This window comes from Aythya ferina, assembly GCF_964211825.1.
Source record: "Aythya ferina genome assembly, chromosome: 2".
Classification (NCBI taxonomy): Eukaryota; Metazoa; Chordata; class Aves; order Anseriformes; family Anatidae; genus Aythya; species Aythya ferina.
Window position 1 is genome coordinate 72,563,733 of NC_140297.1, and position 19,048 is coordinate 72,582,780.

At 38.3% G+C, this 19,048-nt stretch overlaps 1 protein-coding gene across 1 annotated transcript in view; it reads right to left on the bottom strand.

Annotated features, from left to right (window-relative positions):
• The window catches only part of MARCHF11 (membrane associated ring-CH-type finger 11), a 30,973-nt gene extending 12,450 nt beyond the window's left edge, over window positions 1–18,523 (bottom strand). Inside the window, exons 1-2 of the mRNA XM_084511044.1 lie at window positions 18,242–18,523; window positions 17,517–17,672 (exon numbers count right to left, since the gene is read on the bottom strand). Coding sequence (XP_084367170.1) covers window positions 17,517–17,672; window positions 18,242–18,520 — 435 coding nt within the window. The 5' untranslated portion in view covers window positions 18,521–18,523. The remainder of the gene's footprint in view (window positions 1–17,516; window positions 17,673–18,241) is intronic.
• Between the last annotated feature and the right edge of the window lie 525 nt (window positions 18,524–19,048).

The window sequence follows — 19,048 nt, forward strand, 5'->3', positions numbered from 1 at the left end:
TTATAATCACGTCACCTTTTAGTGTTAAAATTACTGCTTTCAATAAAGAGGTCACAAAAATAATGTAGTAAAAATAAATCAGTGATAGTTAATGTTGAGAAACTGCATTTAGAATTTAACAGTCTGAATTATTTAACATTTCAAGTTGAATAATTGTGTCATTAGTAGCATGCCATAATTTAAATCCATTATTTCCATAAAGCTATTTCTCATTTTCTTCATATATCTTGCCTTATAACTCTTAATTGCTCAAGATTATGAATTATGACTTCCTAATTCATTTTTGTCATTTGCTGACTATACATTCTGTCATCAGTAAGAGTTCTTTTATCTAAGATTGACCCAACCAAAAAAGATATATACAACCTTTTAGTGTTGGCTTCTATAAAGTGCAATAAATATGGTGATAAGATTTTTGCTTAAAAATAACAAATAAAATAAAACTTTAAATATTTTGTATTTGAACAACTACAATAATAATTTTTCAAAGACAGACTCATAAAATCCTTTAAATTTCTGTGAAATAGGATCCCATTTCATGCTCCTTCCCACCATATCTGTAATGCTACAATGTACCATGCCATTCCTCTTGCCCATTAAAAGAACACATTTTTTTTACCTTAATATACAGTAAAGAAAACTTTCCTTGAAGATGGTGCTTTCATAAACAAAATAGAAGTCATGCTTCTGATTTTAATACAACGTTGTATTTTTGTCTCTTTAGAACTTCGTACACTTTCACTTTTAGTGACACTTTATTATGTTTGACTTTTGATCTTTTATTTACCATTGCTCTTCCTTTCATGAGTCATTCAGAAGTCTGATACACTAATGGCACCCCACAGTTTTGTTTCTGACCCCCTAAACCTTTTTTCCCCTTTTCTTCTAAGTGTGTGCTCTGTCAAGGAGAATTACTGCATAATTTCTTATTTTTTAGGTAGAGACTTCCAGAAGTTGAAAGAAACATACTGCTTTGAAAGGCTAATTATTAAAAAATGAAGTAATACAGTTATATGCATCATATGCATATATGCTTCTTGCATATATATGTTATATATGCTCCTTACTAACATAAAAAAGGATATAATATTCAAAGATTTGTCATCTTTGTGATAAATCATATTAACATTTTTTTTAATGATGCCTTGTTATTATAAAATATGTGGCAGCAATGTGATCTTAAAAGCATTGATTAAGAATGAAATTGCACTTAGAATACTTTATAGGAAAAATGTCTGCAGTGAAACTACAGGTTTTCTTACAACTTTAATAAAGAACATATGAAAATTGTTTATCACATTAGATGACAGAGATTAGCTCTCCTACTGATTTTGTAGTACCAACTCAGGAAGACCAGCAGCAGATGATGAGACATAAGACACCCCTGGAAGTGTTCAAGGCCAGGCTGAATGGGGCCTTGAGCAACCTGATCTCGTGGAAGGTGTTGATGCTCATGGCAGGGAAGCTGGAACATCATAATCTTTAAGGATCCTTCCAACCCAAACTATTCTGTGATCCTATGAAGACAGATAAGGATTATCCCATATTTCTTAGGGGTAGCACTATCTTTTACAAATGTATGCCTTTACTACTTTTTAAATTTGTGACTCAGTTAGTGTTCAGTTTTTCAAGCATGTAACAGGCATAAGCAACAGGCCACATACACTTTCTTTAAATCCATATCAATCCAGAAATCAATGTGACTACTAAGGTTCTAAGTCCAGAACAAATAAAAAGTCATTATAAAAATGTATGTCCTTTAAAAACATAGTAAGATGTAGCATACATGTGAACACTTGTTCATGATCAACCTTGTCATGTTGGTGTAATGCTAAATAAAATATAGAAGTAAACCAGAGGAACTGGTCTGGTCTGACACATTCTTTTTTTTTTTTTTTTCTTAAGACTCTGAAGATACTCATAATCTCTACTGGATTTGGATGTGTCAGTTTGACGTGGTTGCTACCAGCTATCTACTCTATCTACTCTTCCAGATAATGCTACACCGTTGCAATCATAGTAGCAAAGGTAACAATAGAAAATGTGCACATGCTTCAACTGCCTCAGTCTGTAATCCAAAAAAAATGCTTAAATTGAAAAAATTAAGGGCATTACAAACGCATTTTATTATGGAATCTGCTCACAGTAGACTCTCATTCCCTCTAGTCAGTCTTGAAGGTGCATTTAATATAAAATTTATTAAAAATATCTGGCAGTGAACAAACCTGATGGTGACCTATTATAACATAGTATGGTTTGCCCAAAGATGTATCAATTATATGACTTCAAAAAGTCATTATAAATTGGTCTACTTGCTCTGGCTGCTAGAATCTGATAGCTTTGACAGGAACAAGTTCTTAAACAGTCATTCATAATGCATAACAGGATTTTCAATCTGTTTATGAATAAAACTTAAGCAAGAGTACTCAATGATTTAGGCCCAGTAAACCATTTTTAGAGTGCCTGTTCCTGCTAGTAGTCTAGAAAATCAGATAATTAATTTTTCTAATGTGTTTTGCAGTATGTACGGAACACCATCTGTGTGATTTAATATGCAGAGATATTGTCAAGCTATTGACCAACCTGGATAGAAAATGCATAGGCACATACATGCAAACATTTGAAATGCCATTTTTGGCCATAGGCTTCTATTTTTATGTCCTTTTTAAAAATAACTGATGCCACAAAAATTGCTGTTCACCTTTAATGCTACCTACTTTTGATAAATTATTAAGGCAAGGTGCTACCAGTCATAATTTCCATTAATTTCCATTAAGAAGAAGATTTAATTTAAAAAAGATTTAAGACCAAAAAAAAAAGATTTAAAAAATCTTAAAAAAGATTTAAGACAGAAATTTAATTTTAATTAATTTCCATTAAGACAAAGTGCTTCCAGTCATAATTTTCCATTAATTTCCATAATTTCCATTCTTTTTGTGTATCAGAAAGATTGTGAATACAGATAATTTGGCCTGTAACTTCTCAGTCTGCTTGGAAGGCTATACCATTACTGTACTTGGGACATTCTGAAAGCATAGCGTTCACTGTGGAGGTACAGTCCATCCATGCAGCACACATGCAATTTAGCTGGTAGTCCCTAGAAGCTGATAGCTCCTAGAAATGTTGGCTTATTGCATATACCTGATTGAGTAGAACATCTGCCTTTCCACTGGATGCATCTCAGATTTCTGAGTGCCCAGAAGCCCAGATATTCTGGAAATCTGTTTCTCCATGGACACAAAAAGAAAATATCAAAAAGGGTTCTGGAGATGCATTTTCCTTCTCTCTAAACCTGTTGAGCTAAAACTACTGAATACTTTTAACAGGAAAAAATATGCTGACCATGTGGATAATATCATACAACTCTAAAGGTGTGTAAAAAATTGCTCAGCATGGAGGGACAGAACAAGCCCCTCTCACAAAACACCCTGACCACTTGTCAGTGTATAGAGGGATCATCTGCTCTTGACCATTTTTGATGTCTTCTAGTCTATCTTAAGTATTAAGCCCATTTACTGAAACTCACATTTCATCTACTAACTGGATATTCCAAAACTGTTAATTACTCTTTCTCTGTCTTTTCAACACAATAAATAATTAAATCATTTTTACAACCTATACAAGATGCAAGATAAGGGGTTTATGTGAGAATATTCTACACCCTAATGGCCGGTGCATTCCCTTTAGGTAGGCCTTGATTCAAACCTATTTTTCTCCTGAGCTAAAGCAAGTTTTAAACTTCCACCTCTTTAGAAGTGGAATCTTAATAAATGATATTTGCATGGTATTCAGAATATGCAATAGTACAATTCTTCAATGTCATTTACGGGAACATTTTCTGTTCACATACTGGACACATAGATGTATACTGAAACAAGGAGAGAGCAGATGAAACTGATTCCTGTATTCACATCACCTCTATAGGGATGAGTAGGAACATGAATTTAGTACCACATAAAGCATCATTACTTTTCTCAGACACTGGTCTACCTCAGTGGTTCTGGATACTGAAAAGGAGGCCATAGAAAGGTTTTTCCTGAAAAAGAACCATGCAAATGATGTGAAGGTGTAAGAAATGCTATATAATGAGAAATTCAGAGTTCAGAATTTTGAGTTTACTGGAAGAAGACTGAAAGAGGATTTTTCTATGGCACCATACTATAAAAGAGTTAAAAATGCTGAGCATTAATGTATTTTTCCAATCTAGGCCGAACACACAATGATGATTAGATGATGAAGCCAAAAAACCTAGGGGTACAAACAAAACCAATTGGAAAAGCATGTTTAAGAAGTTGTTTTGTTTAAAGTACACAGAATTTTACTGCTTTCTACTATGTGCTTCTAATCTGACTGAATCCGTATCAATATCAATCCATATCATCCTCATCTATTGTCACTGGATTCCTTTGCACACTACAGAAACATCATGTACAGCTGAGAATCAGGCCCCTCACAATATTTCTGGCACAAAGCAACTTCTTACCATCAATTACACACAGGATTTGAAGTACCTTTATTGTCCAGTCTTCTTCCTATTGCTATATGGCAATGATGTGTTTCAGTAGTGAAGGGTACCTCACAAGAAAACATCTGAGTACAACTATTGGCCTCAGGCCTTTTGGTCCTAACCAAAACTGATTCACAGAATAGGATGAGAATTTTCACTTGACCTCAGAAAACCTGGGAGATGCAGCTTAAGGGAAGACACAATCCGGTTTTCAAGTGCTTCCTTGTGAGATATAAAACAAGGAAACTTCAGATTTTGAGGGCAAGATGAAAGGAACATATACTTAGTTCAAAGGTAAGGTTGTTGCCTTGCCTAATCCCCAAGTAAGATACGTGTATCTTGGGTGAGGGCTAAAAGGCAGGATGATAAAAATACCAAGGTATTATCAGCTAGCATGTAATCATGGAGAAGACAATCCTGGATTCTGGCTTGAACAAAATCTGTTAAAACCCGCTCTAAAACTCAATTAGAATGCAATCTACTAGGTTAGCAAGTCAATTAGATTGATTCTATAATCAATTACATTAGCAATAAATCTTCATTTGAAGACAATTTAGTCATAATTATAAAATTTAGAGTGTGCAAATTAATATGGTAAACAGCATACTGCTTGAAAATTTGGCCTAATGGAAGAATTAACTTGTTTAGTATGATGCTTTTTGGTTTATATATTATGTAAAATGTGTAATAATTAAAACTTAATATAAAAGGATACACGATACATTTATGATTATACATACTAATATAATGTATGCTTGGTACATTTATTAATATTAATATGTTAAATTTTAACATATTCAATATAAGAATTTAATAAACAGCAAAATTTTAAAAAGCAATTGCCTTAGTAAGCTTTTACAGATATTGCTACATAATCATTGCTACAAGCTAGTAGATGCTGCTGTTTGAATTTGTAAACAATTTTTTTCTAATATTTTGGGATAGCCACTGAAAATACATAGCTTTCTGACATAATACTATGCATCAGCACTCATAGCACTACAAGAAACAGTTGTTATATTATCAAAAACTGTAATATCCATTCATATTGCTGTGCTTGGAAGTCCTTAAACTATAAATTGTTCTTGGCTTAATGGTGCTTATATGACTCATACATAGCCCATGTAACATCTCTTCCAGTACAAATACAGACATAAAAATACCCTTGGTTTCTCTGAAATCAAGAAGCACCTAAAAAAAGAAAGATAAGCACATGCTGTAAGCACATGCTGTACTTAAAAAAATATATATATCAAAGGACTACTTACTGTTCTGCAAATTATTTTTCAAATTATTATATTTTCTAGACCATGGTCCCTTCTTTAAATTCAATAATCACATGTGACGGAGGTGTTGGTCTTCTTTTCACATCAGCAACTGTCAAATTGCTCTGTCTTACAGCCAGCACTGTTTCCAGTTTTCTTAAAAATATCAACAGTAGGATCTGAGTGCTGATGACAATAGTTTAGGGTGCTCTTGGAAAAACACCCTAATGATCCTACAGGAAGTCCTGAGACAACTTGTTGTTCAATTGGTAAATCTATCTACATAGGATGGTACTCTGTTTTATTTCTCTGGAATGTATAGGAACAAGACAAGAAAAATCTTCAAATGACCCTTGATATCCAAAGCTGGTAAGCAACTCATCCCTACAAGCACTGATGAAGAAAGCATGTCAGATGGAAATCTGGCATTTCCTTAGTCAGGAACATTAGTGGAATTTATTTTATGGCATGGGTGAGAGTAACAGAAAACCATAAAACCTAAATGAAAAAGGCATTCACAGGTTCAGACAACTAAATCATGAAGATAGTAAGAACTACTTAGGTCTCTTTCAACTACTGCTACTCTGAGAAGAACAACTCTGAAGTAGAGAATATTGACTATGGCCTAACATCCCAAGAACCTGTATGAAAAAATCAAGAAAATGGCCAGTATTCTGACACTGGCACCAGACAGCTTCTGCAATGTAGTGAAAAGGACTGTTTCTGCCATACTGGCCTTAACTCATAGAGGATTTTAAGGGAGAAAAGAGACTGGAAGAAGGAATTAATCTTTCTAGTTTCTCCACTAGGTAGACTAGGGATGGTTGTGTAGCCCTAACACTGTAAGAAGAAGATTGACTTTTTTGTGTGTCCATGTGTGACCATGAAAACAAACCTTCCAGTTTCCACCAGAACAGCTTTTAGAATGTCAGTTTTGAATGCCTACTCATGGCCAAACAAAGGGAAGCAGCTCAGTCTCTCAGTCAAGATGCTAACTGAGTCCAGATGCAGAATTCTCCAGCAGGCAGCTAAGCAGATGCTACTTGGGATCTCTTATCACTCTGCAGAGATTATGAGTGCTGCAGACAGATCAAGCAGTAGGATCATGGCGTATCAGCACATATAGAATTTTTCCGAAAGTGTTTTTCTTGACTAATGAAAATAAATACAAGAGATGCAAATTAATCGCCCCCTTGGAACAATGCAAATCCCCACATGAATTTGAGCTTGTAAAGGAAGTTATTTAACTTTCTAAACTAATTTTCCTTTTCATATCATAAAACAAAATCTACAAAATCCTCTTCCCCAAAAGAGAATTAGGCATGTAATTACCAGAAGAAAAAAAGACAGTTTAAGTCCCACTGAAGGAGATTTCTGTCCCAAGAATCTTCCCTACTTCTGTCAGAATCCTGGAAAAGGGGTAGTCAGCATAGTGACTGAGGGGAGTAGAGAAAGAGTGGAGTGACAAATTCAGTGTCATAACCAAGGGATTCACATGTAAGAGGCAACAATGGCTAAGTACTTAACCTGGCCAATTCATTAGCAAAGTTATTTTAGGGCAGGATGAAAAAGTGGGAGACAGTGACACTGGGACGAAGACAATATTCACACTTCAGATATGTTAATTCAAGGTCAGACACATAGCACCATGGAAATGCTAGGTGATTTTTAAGTAAGCGGACTTGATTTTTGTACCTCTGAACCCCCCCTCCCCCCCAAAAAAAAAAAGACAAGAGGAATCTCTTGCAGATTATTATGAGGAGCTAATTCATGAGAGCTGTGCAATGAAGACAAAGATTCCCTTGTGTCAAGTAAACACCAAAACATCTGCAAGTAACTGAAATACAGATTGCATCTATTCTGAAATAATCTGGTCTAGAAGACTGAAGTTCTTAGATCCTGTAGGTCCTAATTGCTGTGGCTAGGTTTACAGCAATCATATCAGTGAGATCTACAAAAGTATGAACGGAAGGCCTGGTAGGTAGATGAGCTTCTGAAGCCCCCACAGCCATAAACTCGTCCCAGGGAATCTACAATTTTAAAACACATTCAAATACCTGGTAATCGTATCAACTCTTACTGATGTAAAAACTCTGAAGTACATGTATTCCCTGACAATCATCAACTATTCTACATATTTCTAAATCTTTTATTCCAAGCCATAGAAAATAAAGACTGAAGTAGACAATTTGAAATCCCTAAGAAGCATTTGATGGTCCCTCTCCTTATATGAAGCAGTGGATGACATGAAGACCTTCCCCTTGAGTTCGACAAAAAGCAGACAGTACTTAATCAAATTACTATTTGATACAAACTTTCAGAAAGCAATGAGATGATCGTAATATTCTGTAAATGCTGTTTGAAGAGAAAGTGACCCTCTTTATTAAATCTCATGGGAATATTAAGATGATTTTAAATTATTATTTTAATGATGATTATAAGTCATCATTGTACATTTTAATATAGGCAAAGTGTCCTTTTTGGAAAGTGATGTTAAATGATTGGAGCTTCCAATGATTCTTGAGGCCACTAAAGAAGAGGTTATGTGGAAGACAGTGTTGCAAGTGCAGGAAAAGGCTGCATGTTTTAAGACTCCAATATTCTATTCATGTTACTCTGACAGGAGCCGGAGAGCAACTATGTTATGCTGATTCCTCCAAGTAAAATATGTCAGACTGCTTTCCTCCTATGAAACAGCAGCCCTGAAATTGAGGTGCTTAATCTTGTCATCCATGGAGGAACACAATGTTCAGGAAGTAACCACTAGGTATAGCAGACTGTAAATTTCAGACTACTCAGATAATAGTCATTAGAGATATATAAAGTGTCCCATTAAGAAGTAGATTCTCCCTGTCTGTTCTTCCTTGGTGAGCAGCGGGAGTTTCCTTAGCATCAAAGAAGAGAAAGCATACTGAAGTATGCTCTCATTTTCTCAGGATACAGTTTTCTGGATGCCAATTTTATGGATCTTCACAGAATCACAGAATGGCCAAGGTTGGAAGGTACCTCTGAAGATCATCTACTCCAACCCCTCTGCCAAGCAGGATCACCGAGAGCACACTGTGCAGGATGGCATCCAGGTGGGTTTTGAATATCTCCAGAGAAGGAGACTCCACAGCCTCTCTGGGCAAACTGTGCCAGTGCTCTGTCACCCTCACAGTAAAGTGCCCCCTCATATTGAGCCAGAACCAGAACGCTTCAATTTGTGCCCGTTGTCTCTCGTCCTCTCGCTGGGCACAACTGAAAAGAGACTGGCTCCATCCTCAGATATTTATACACTTTGATGAGGTCTCCCCTCAGTCTTCTCTTTTCCAGGCTAAACAGGCCCAGTTCTCTCAGCCTATCCTCATACGACAGGTGCTCCAGTCCTCTCATCATCTTGCTTTTTTCAATATTCTTGTAGTGTTTGAAGTCTCTTCTTCCAGTGTTAGCAGAGTAGCTACAAACACATGAAGCCAGCAAGTGATACCATCTTGATGGCAAGGTTCACGACTGTCTGAAACTACTGAGAAATTGCTTTCAGCATAAAAGATCAGAAAAATGAGCCCTTAGCTCAGTATATGGCCTTCTTCCAATAATATAGTTTGTGTGAGTATCAGTACAGTGTACTCTTGTACTCAGAATACACTTGTCACAGAAATGGCAAAGTTTAATAGTGCCCTGGAGGGAAGACACTGCCAGAAAAATATGTAAAAACATAGAAAAAATAAAAAGAAAAACTAGTAAGGGGAACAAAAACAGCATGTGGCTAAAACTGTAAGACTCATTCTCTACTGGCTTCATTGAAGTGTAAACAAAAGTGACAGCATTGAAGACTTCAGCACAACTGACAAACATTCAAAAATGAGAAGCAGTATAAGGAAGTTTCGAAACAAAGTCAACAAAGCCAACTTCCTCCAGCAAATTTCTGTTGTGGAAAAGAACTACAGTAGCATTTCACAGTTGACACAGCAAACCTTGTAAAGAACCCAGGGGAGGTCTTGACAGGTTCTACCCAAGACAGGCTACTTACACTACTAAATAAGCATGAACTAAGGTATCACAGGCAAGAGGTATAAAAGAAGTACACTGTAATTTATTAACAGGTTTCCACATAAAGAAATAGAAAAAGCCTGCTGAAACAATCAATCAGGAATTGGTTGTAACATTTTTTCACTAATGCCTGTTGATGGGAATTAAAGTCTCAAATGATCAGGATTTCGGACATGAGAGAAAAGACAAAAAATTGTTTTTGAAAAACTTAGAAAACTTTCATCACTAAATAAATTTCATCAGTTTTGGGCTAGAATATCAAGCTATTTGGGAATTCTATCAAATAGGCAAAAAAAAAAAAAAAAAAAGGCACAAAACAGTTATTCAAAGATTCCTGAACACAGGTCCCACACCATATCTTAAGTCTTACATTGTTTACTTAGCTATCCTAATCACCTAAAATGGCAGTAGCTATTTATACGGAGGTAAGCAGATCCCATTCACACTGCCCCTAACATTTGGAAATATTTTTCTAATTAAATCTGTTGAAAAGATGTAATTTATGCTTATAATTGCCGTAGTAACTTTTAGTCAAGACACCTCCTCTGAAGGACTACCTAGCACCATGTCTCATGCTAGGCATTCTGCCCCATGAAAACTGCAGTATCAAAGGAATCCACTATTCTCCCTAGAAGTAGTTAACTCACTATTTAATACACCATACATATATATATTACCACTAGATCAGGATGACACTTGTAATTAGAACTTTATTTTCAAGTACAGTTTGCAGTTTACATTGTGCTAACTGCTGTTTCACACCATGCAAGCATTCAAGCTGCCCTGAGCACAATTCACACATTTCACAAAATAAAACAAGAAAACAATTCCTTTTTTAATAAGCTATTGAAAATACAAGAGTAACATAGAAGGGGAACACACCCCCACAGTTTGGATGCAATTCTGTTTTTTAAAAATGTCTTATTTATTTTGTGTAGGTACTTGATTGCTATAATGTGGACTTCAGAATAACAACGGAACTGGCTAAGTGAACTAGATTTGGTAAGCCTTGATTCACTATCCACGTTAGTACAAAATTGTTCTCTATGCTATAATCACCACTTCCTTGCCTAATCTATTTTTTTACTGCCAATCCCCTATCTTAAATAGACAGATGTAAGCACCAGAGTGGTTGTCTAGCTCCCTGCATGCCGTAGCTGGTGCTCCAACAAGAATGACAGATGTCCTGAGTTCTATCAGCTAAGATGCCAACTATGACCAAATGTTCCATCTAGCAAAGCATGAGCACACAGAGGATCAGGAAAGCTGATCTCAGGAGTTTGCTGGTTACACTACAACCATTCTAGCAAAATCCCAAATATTAATTACACCTTCTGGATCAACACTTCAATCTTCAGCCATTCCAACCAGCAAGAAAGCATATTTTTGCACCACAAACCTTTAAATCCTTTCTAGACTAGGAATATGCAAGTTTCTGAGACGAATCATAGGTTTCAAATATTTGATTTTGCATTTTTTGGCAGTTCTGACCTAAATCTGCCCTCTTCTTCATTCTCAGCTCTCTCATAGGACTCTCTAGAACTAAATCAACCTCCTTCCCCTATTCCAAACTTCTGTCTTCTATTCACTTAACCCTTTTCAACCTCTTCTTCCATTTTCAGTTCTTGTCTCTTTTTATCATTTCTCATGTCCTTACTGATGGCTTCAGATCCCATGCAGATGGCCACTCTGACCTCTTAGGTGAGCATCGTTTCTGTTCATTGGACTTACAAACATGATTCAGTGTTCATAGTCAACAACCAGCCATTCACTGCTTTGATGATTAGCTTTTCTCCTAGGCCTATATCCAGTATTTTGTTATTAATTCTGGGTGGAGATTGGTCTATTCTCCCATGTGCCTGGTGACAGGACAAGGGGGAACGGGCTAAAGTTGCGCCAGGAGTGTTTTAGGTTGGATATTAGGAAGAACATCTTTACTGAGAGGGTTGTGAGGCATTGGAACTGGCTGCCCAGGATAGTGGTGGAATCACCATCCCTGGAGGTCTTTAAAAGACGTTTAGATGTTGAACTTAGCGATATGGTTTAGTGGAGGACTTGTTAGTGTTAGGTCAGAGGCTGGACTCGATGATCTTGGGGTCTCTTCCAACCTAGACAATTCTGTGATTCTGTGATTCTGTGATTTATTCCTACGCAGCCTACCCAACCTTTATTCTTACCCTACCCCTTCTTACTGTGGTATTGATGTAACAGAATCAGTCCATTTACTCACATGTTGTTTGTCATTATTTGACTTTCAGATCTGGTATTAATGGTATTGATAATCAGCAGCTTCCACCCAGCACACATCACTGAAACTGCTCAGAGGATAAAAAATGAAAAGGTCTACTTAGTCTAGTAACTTCTCCCTAGAAGTGGTTAAAAGTAAATGCTTAGGAAAAGAAGAGTGTGAGAAGTACAACTACTATGTCTATGTTCATGAATGACAAATCTTCTCTGTTTCAGACCTCTCTTCCCTGCCAAAACTAAAATAATCACCTGTTTCTACCACTTTTTGTATGGCTCTTCCTATATATTAAACTTCATGAATATCTCAAGATTTTCATGTTCCAGACTTTCTTGAGCACAATGGATTATTAGTTCTCCAACCTGTGAATCTGTTCTGCAACCCAAGTATTATCTTAACTTTAAATATCTGGATCTTTCTGTTCACAATATTTCTAAAACTTGCAGGTGCTTTCTATATGATGTATCTAAGACTATCCATATATAAAAATTTAGTTTCTCATTATCGTTTTCATCTTAGGTCTCAATTGCTGTAATATGGCTTTTAAGCTCTTGACAGATGTAATTTTCTCAGCAACTATGAGACTGCTTTAAATATGAGTTTTTTAGTCCACTACTTTGAACATATTAATGCCCTTCTATCACTGCTGTCTTGGTTCCTCTCTTCCCCATCACATCAAACAAATAGATTTAATTTTTAACCTACTGACATATTAATTATCTTCTCATCTGCTACTCATCTGACTACTCAGACATTGAATACCATTTCTGTTCAGTTCATGATACTATCCCATCCATGTATTTTTTTTTCTAAGAGTCCTTCCGTACTACCTTCACATTCAAAAGGTGCCTCATTATTTTCTTTTCAAGCAGCATCTAAAGACTCATCCTATTTGAGATGCCAAAACCACAACAATATTTAAAAATCATTACTATAGAGGGACTACTGCTTATTAGAAAAGTTTTATATATCCCACAGATTTATCTGTTATTTTAACTTCTTTAAGTTAACTGGCCCCAGATTGGGACTATCCTTTTTGTTCTTCGCGTGTGCTGACATAGTGAATATCATGGTGTATCCTTCTGGATCTTCGTTAGAGGCAGTGTAATAGCAGCAATATTAGCAGATTATTGTTAGAACATAGTGTAGTTTGAAAAGCACAATTGGAGATTTGAGCCCTCTCCCTTTCCCTTTCTTAGTTAACACCTTATGAAAAACAAATGCTTTCATCCAGCTGAGCAGAGTCATTAGAGGTAACTTTTACTATAGATCTATTCTATTTATTACACATTTTTTTCTGGACACTGGCTTCCACATTGAAGTATCTGAAGACCTTGGTAACTTTTGCTTTTTAATATAAAGCACACACATCTACCTACATGAATCTACTTACATCTGCTACAAAATCTTTCATCTAATTGATGCTCCTCAGATGAGTGAGGACAATTCACATTAGCAAGACTTGAAAAACTGAACAAGTAATTCATGAGAACTATTGAACATAGGAATTTTTATGCTGTATATCTCAAATGTTAATAATCACAATTTGGGCCACTGAAAACTACAGAACTCATGAGTCATGTTGCTGTTCAAGTAACTACATACTTGCTTAAATAATAGTAACTACCACCTTCATTTTTTGGTGGGAGGTGTCTATATTCAAAAATCAGACCTAACAAATAGGAATTTACATTTTAAAATATTTTTTATTGTTTTCAAAAATAAATAAATGTTGAATTGGCATGCAATTAGCTTTTAAATTAACCTTTAAATTAAATTAGATTTACTGTATCACTTCTGCAGTGAGTCCAGTTCACCAAAAGTACCAGAACATAATGTGTTCATGAATACAAATGCAGGGTATATTAAACATCTCACATAATAGTATTTTATGACAGACTGCAGTAATGGACTACAAAATGCCCATTCTCTAAATGCATTAATTACAAAGTTCTATAGAAATGATGTTTTTAGCACCAATGTATATTATCTCAACCTTTGCATGACTCTGTTCCACTTTTAAACATTATTTCTGAATCATACAAGGGAATTACCATTCTGCAATATGCATTCACGTTTAACTGCAGATCTAGTGAACTAATTTAGTAACGGCTAAATAATTATACAGCTCCAATAAAAATAAAGCAATCTGTTTATATTTCCTTTAGGAAGGAAATCCTTAGAAATTATAACACTTACCAAAACAACACCAACAATATTTCTGCTTGTGCTTTCTTTCTGTTTGTTAATCTAAAATGTAATTCTAAGTGGTTTAATGTCCAAGGCAGACATTTAAGGTTTCTCTCTTCTTTTTAAGCTGTCTAACAAAATATCCAAAATTGCCTGCCCGAAACAATATTTGTTCCATCTCCTCTAATTACTCTTTTTTTTTTAACTTATTTTTTAACATAACCTTGCCTATTACTGGATCATATTCTGCTCTGCTGTAAGAAGCAAGTACAGCAACATGAACATGTGTTTTCATTAATTAATTAGTGCAAGGATAAATCTATCTCTTCAATACAATCCTGAGAAGGATGCTGAAAAAAATGGATCAAATTGCATTTCTCTGTGAAACATCATATCAAATGTCACCCATTTATTTGTGTGCTCATCTTCTGTTGTTAGCCCATTGGTTAATTTAATTATGTTTTAAGTTTTATTTCTCTATTAAAATTCTACATGTTTCCAGGATTGGGTTCTTAAAATTGACTTAACTAATAGTTGCTGAAATGTACAAAGCAACTCTGGAATATCTGGAAAAATGTACTGGAGTAGTCACTTACCATAGCAAATTTTATTCCTTCAATGTACTGCCTCCAAAGAGGCCCCCGTTGGGATTATCTTCCCTGCCATAAAGCAGCAGAAATCATGGAAGATGTTACATACTAAATGGAAGACTCACATCTATTCCAATGTTCTGGAAGAACATGTAGAAAATTCTGTTTCTTAACTCCCTAAGCATTGTAACATTCCACAAATGGCTGAGGTAAAAGGAAACCTCAGGAGCTGGTGTAAATCTGCATGGATTATTTAGTTGAGAAAAAGTTACTTTGGTAGATAGCAACCTTTTTATCTCCTCGACACTGCCTACACAGGTCTAAGCTGTAATAGACTAGTAGAGACAATTCTGAGGATATGGACTGAAACAGACTACTAGCTGCAGAGACAGTGAAAAGCTCCTGTCCAAGTATTTTATCTAATGTAATGCAGGAGGTTTTGCTTGCTTTAGAACTTTTAACTGCATTCACTGCTTCAATGAAGATGTTGTAAAGTACCTTTATATTGAAACGGTCTAACCCTTAGCCTTTTACAAAACCTGTTCAAAAAATTACCTTAAAAAAGGCTTCTGTGTAGTTAAGCAAATGATCCAGAACCTGGCCAAACCAGAACCTGCTTGAACTAGAGCAGCTGTTAAATATGGCCCATACTATTACAGTCATTAATGTGGGAGTGAAGTGAGGACATATTAAGACTGATGACCCTTAACCAAATACACAGATGACTGCGATATTGAGGGCTCCTTTTATATTCTTTAACTACATGAGGAATATTAAGTGTGGGAATATGAGAAAGGTACTACTGTGTCCCTCCAAAGAGATGTGAAACCTTTTGAGTGTCAGTAATTTGATTCTAAGAATGTAATATAACTTGTTATTTGAGTAGGCTACTCCATGAAATCTTTTTGTATCCTGTATTGTCAAGAATTAAAAAGGTAATTTCTATAAAAAAATAAAGATAGAGTTAAGAATAAGACAAGTATTTTTATAAGCTATCGAAGAAGAAACCTTAATCTATTTCCCTCCCTGCTCAAAAAAAAAAAAAAAAAAAAAAAGAGAGAGAATCTGCCTAAGTAATGAAGACAATGGCATTATCTTTTGGTTCTTCAGTTTGCATCTACTTCACACGTAGCTTGGCCAAACATCATTGTCACCCACTGAAACCTTCTCCTTTTTTTCTGTTTTTCACAGAATGTGAATAGTTGTTCTTCAAACTGGAGCATGATTCTGTTGTCCACAGATAGGTGTCTAATGATGCTTCAGATGTACTGTGGTATCCCACTTGGCCTCCAGCAGCAGTTCCTGAGTCTCTTCTAAGTTGTGTCACATCTGACATCTTCTATAGATATTTTGGCTACCTTTGGGCATCTCAAATTGTACTAGTTGCTGGCTTGCAGGGAACGGCCATGCCCTTGCCATTAAACTATTATTGTCAGGGACTGTCACTGCAAACAGTTTATAATGATATAACCCTTGCTAGGAAAATGATATAACTGCCGTGGATATACAGGAAATACAGACTTTTAAAAGATTAAAAAAAGCCAAAATGATCAAACAGAATCTCATGCTGAGCCACCAAGCTACCCAATAAAGTCTATGTAGAAACAGAGTCTACCACCTTCAATTTCTGGAGGCTTTTATAAATCCACAACTTTTTTAACTCATAGAGGCTCTACCCAGAAGTTCCATCCAGGAGAGCTCATCAAAAATTCCCTTTGCAGATTCATTACGGAAAAACTTGAAGTCACGACTGGCTCTGAAAGTACTTGCACCTAATCTGAACAGCTATAAGCAAATTCCAGCTATCCTACATCCAAGGAATGCTTATCATTGACACACAACTGCTGTTGCCATCCAAGCATGTCTTTTCTATTAATGTCCTATCAAACTCAGGTGCAGAAAAATGATCTGAGTGCTTTGGCTCTCCGGAGTTTCATCGTCTCTGAGCTCATAAGATCAAAACCAAAAGAATGCTACAATTATCTTACTAAATGTGTTCCTCAGATGTATGAAATACTGTTTCTAGGTTGGAATTTTAAGTCTCTAAAGAATTCTGATATGCAAAGTGCTATTAAGGTTTCCCTAACAGATCTCATCCCCTCTCCCTGAACATGCTATCACTATTGTATTGTAACTTCCAGCTGCATGCTGTGATGCTGATAAAAGGGAGCTGTGAAAAACATTACTGCACATTTCAGCTTCTGAATCAACCATCAGTGGACAAATATTAAACACCATTCTGCTACTCTGGATTGAGCCAGGACAGAAAAGTCACCTCCTTTTGTATTTGTGGACCCCATGCCTGAAGAATGAATGAAATCAACCTTTGACTCAGTCTTTACTGAACTATAAAAACGTTTTTAAGGTTTAGAAAGAGAAGCAGGGAGATCCAAGTTTTTCTGCAGTGTCTCAGTATGACTTATCTAATTACAGGGTTTAGCAACCTCTGAAGACTATTCCTCTGGCAAGACAAAAGCTAGAACACACCAGAATCAAATGACTGCATGTTTTAGTATGTAACTGCTCTTAAAACCTTAATCAAGTGGATGCAGGTGCGAACTGGTGAAGTATATATGGTTTTCCTCTGCATTTTCCAAAAGCTTAGAAACAAAGGCTAGTACTATTTTGTGTTTTTAAAAAAATACTGCAAAGGCGTATTCTTAAAAACAAACAAACAAATGAATTACCTGGCAAGGCTTCTTCATTTTAATTGCTATAACATGGTATCTGTAGCAGCAGAGTTCACAGGTCCACGACCCTCTTTCACTTATCCACTTTAACAGGCAAAGTTGATGTGTGTACCGTACCGACCCATCGCAGCGGCAAGGATTTAACAGCTCGCCCTGAAAAGGCAACACAAAAGCATTAATTTTTTAAGAAATATTTTATGTGCATGTATATTCAATACCAAAACATTTGCAGGTCTGTAAGTGCAAACTGGAATCGATTGCAATCCATGAAATACTGAACATGTATTTTTGGCTATAATAACGCTCAAAAACTAAACTGCCTCAGAAGAGATGTAAGGGCTCCTAGTGATAGAAAGCCAGGTAACTCTCTATGCAGGCATGTGCACGGACGTGAGGAAAAGCAGAAGATCACCGCGCAGCACCCAGGAGCAGCAGCAGCCCTTTCAGGCACCTCAGACGGCAGCGAGCGCGGTCTGAGGCGTTCCTCCAGCAGCCACAGCGCTCACTGGGAAAGCAGTGCATGTCGGCACGGCGAGCTGCGCTCCTCCAGCGGGGCTTCACGCCGTGCAGCCAGCCTGACAGCCCGACAGCACCAGCACCGGGCAGCCGGGCGCTTCCCCCGATGGCCCCCGTGCTCCGTCCTCGCCCCGCGGGGCGGTGCGGCGGCGCCGAGCCCTGTCCCTGGTGCTGACCGCCCTCCCGCCCGCCGCCTCACGCCTCACCTGCTCGGGGCCCTGGAAGCAGATCTTGCAGATGGGGCCGGCCCCGCCGGGCTGGCTGCCGCTGCCGCTCTCGCTGCTGCACACCGAGCGGGTCTCGGGCTTGTCGCCCTCGGCGCCGCCGGGGCTGTCCGGCTCGGACGGGGGCTCGCCGCTCGCCTCCCCGCTCCCAGCCCCAGCCCCGGCCCCGGCCCCGGCTGCGGGCGGCGGCTCCTGGGGGGCGCCGTGCCCGCGGGGCGGCTCGGCGGGGCGGGGGGCGCCGCTGCCCGCCGGGCGGCTCATGGGGGCGAGAGGAGGAGGCAGGGAGAGCGGCGAGGCCGCCAAGGTGACCCCCTGGCGCCGGCGGGGGCGGGCGTGCAAGGGGCGGGCGTGAGTGTGCACGGGCGTGCAAGGCAGCGCGGGGCGGCGGGGCTGCAGGAGCCGCTCCGCCGCCGCCAACCGCCGCCAACCGCCGCCCCCCAGCGCCCGCAGACCGTTACCGGGGGGGCCGAGCCAACCGCCGCAACCGCCGCAACCGCCGCGGCGCCGCCCCCGCCCGCCGCCCTCAGCACCAGCCGCCCCCCAGCCCCTCATGGCCGCCCCCCCCCCCATGCTCTCCCCGCCGCCCTGTGGCGAGCTGGCCGCCCGCCGCGGTCGCCCTCGTGTCGCGGGACGAGCCCGTGGCCAGCGGCTGGGCTGGGCAGAGCTGGGGAGCGCTCAACAGTTGGCGGCGGGGTGCGCCTCATCCTCCCTGGCTGCCTCTTTTTTTTGTTGTTTTTTTTTTTTCCTTAATTCTTTCCCAAATTCATTACATCACCTCCTCGTTTCCAA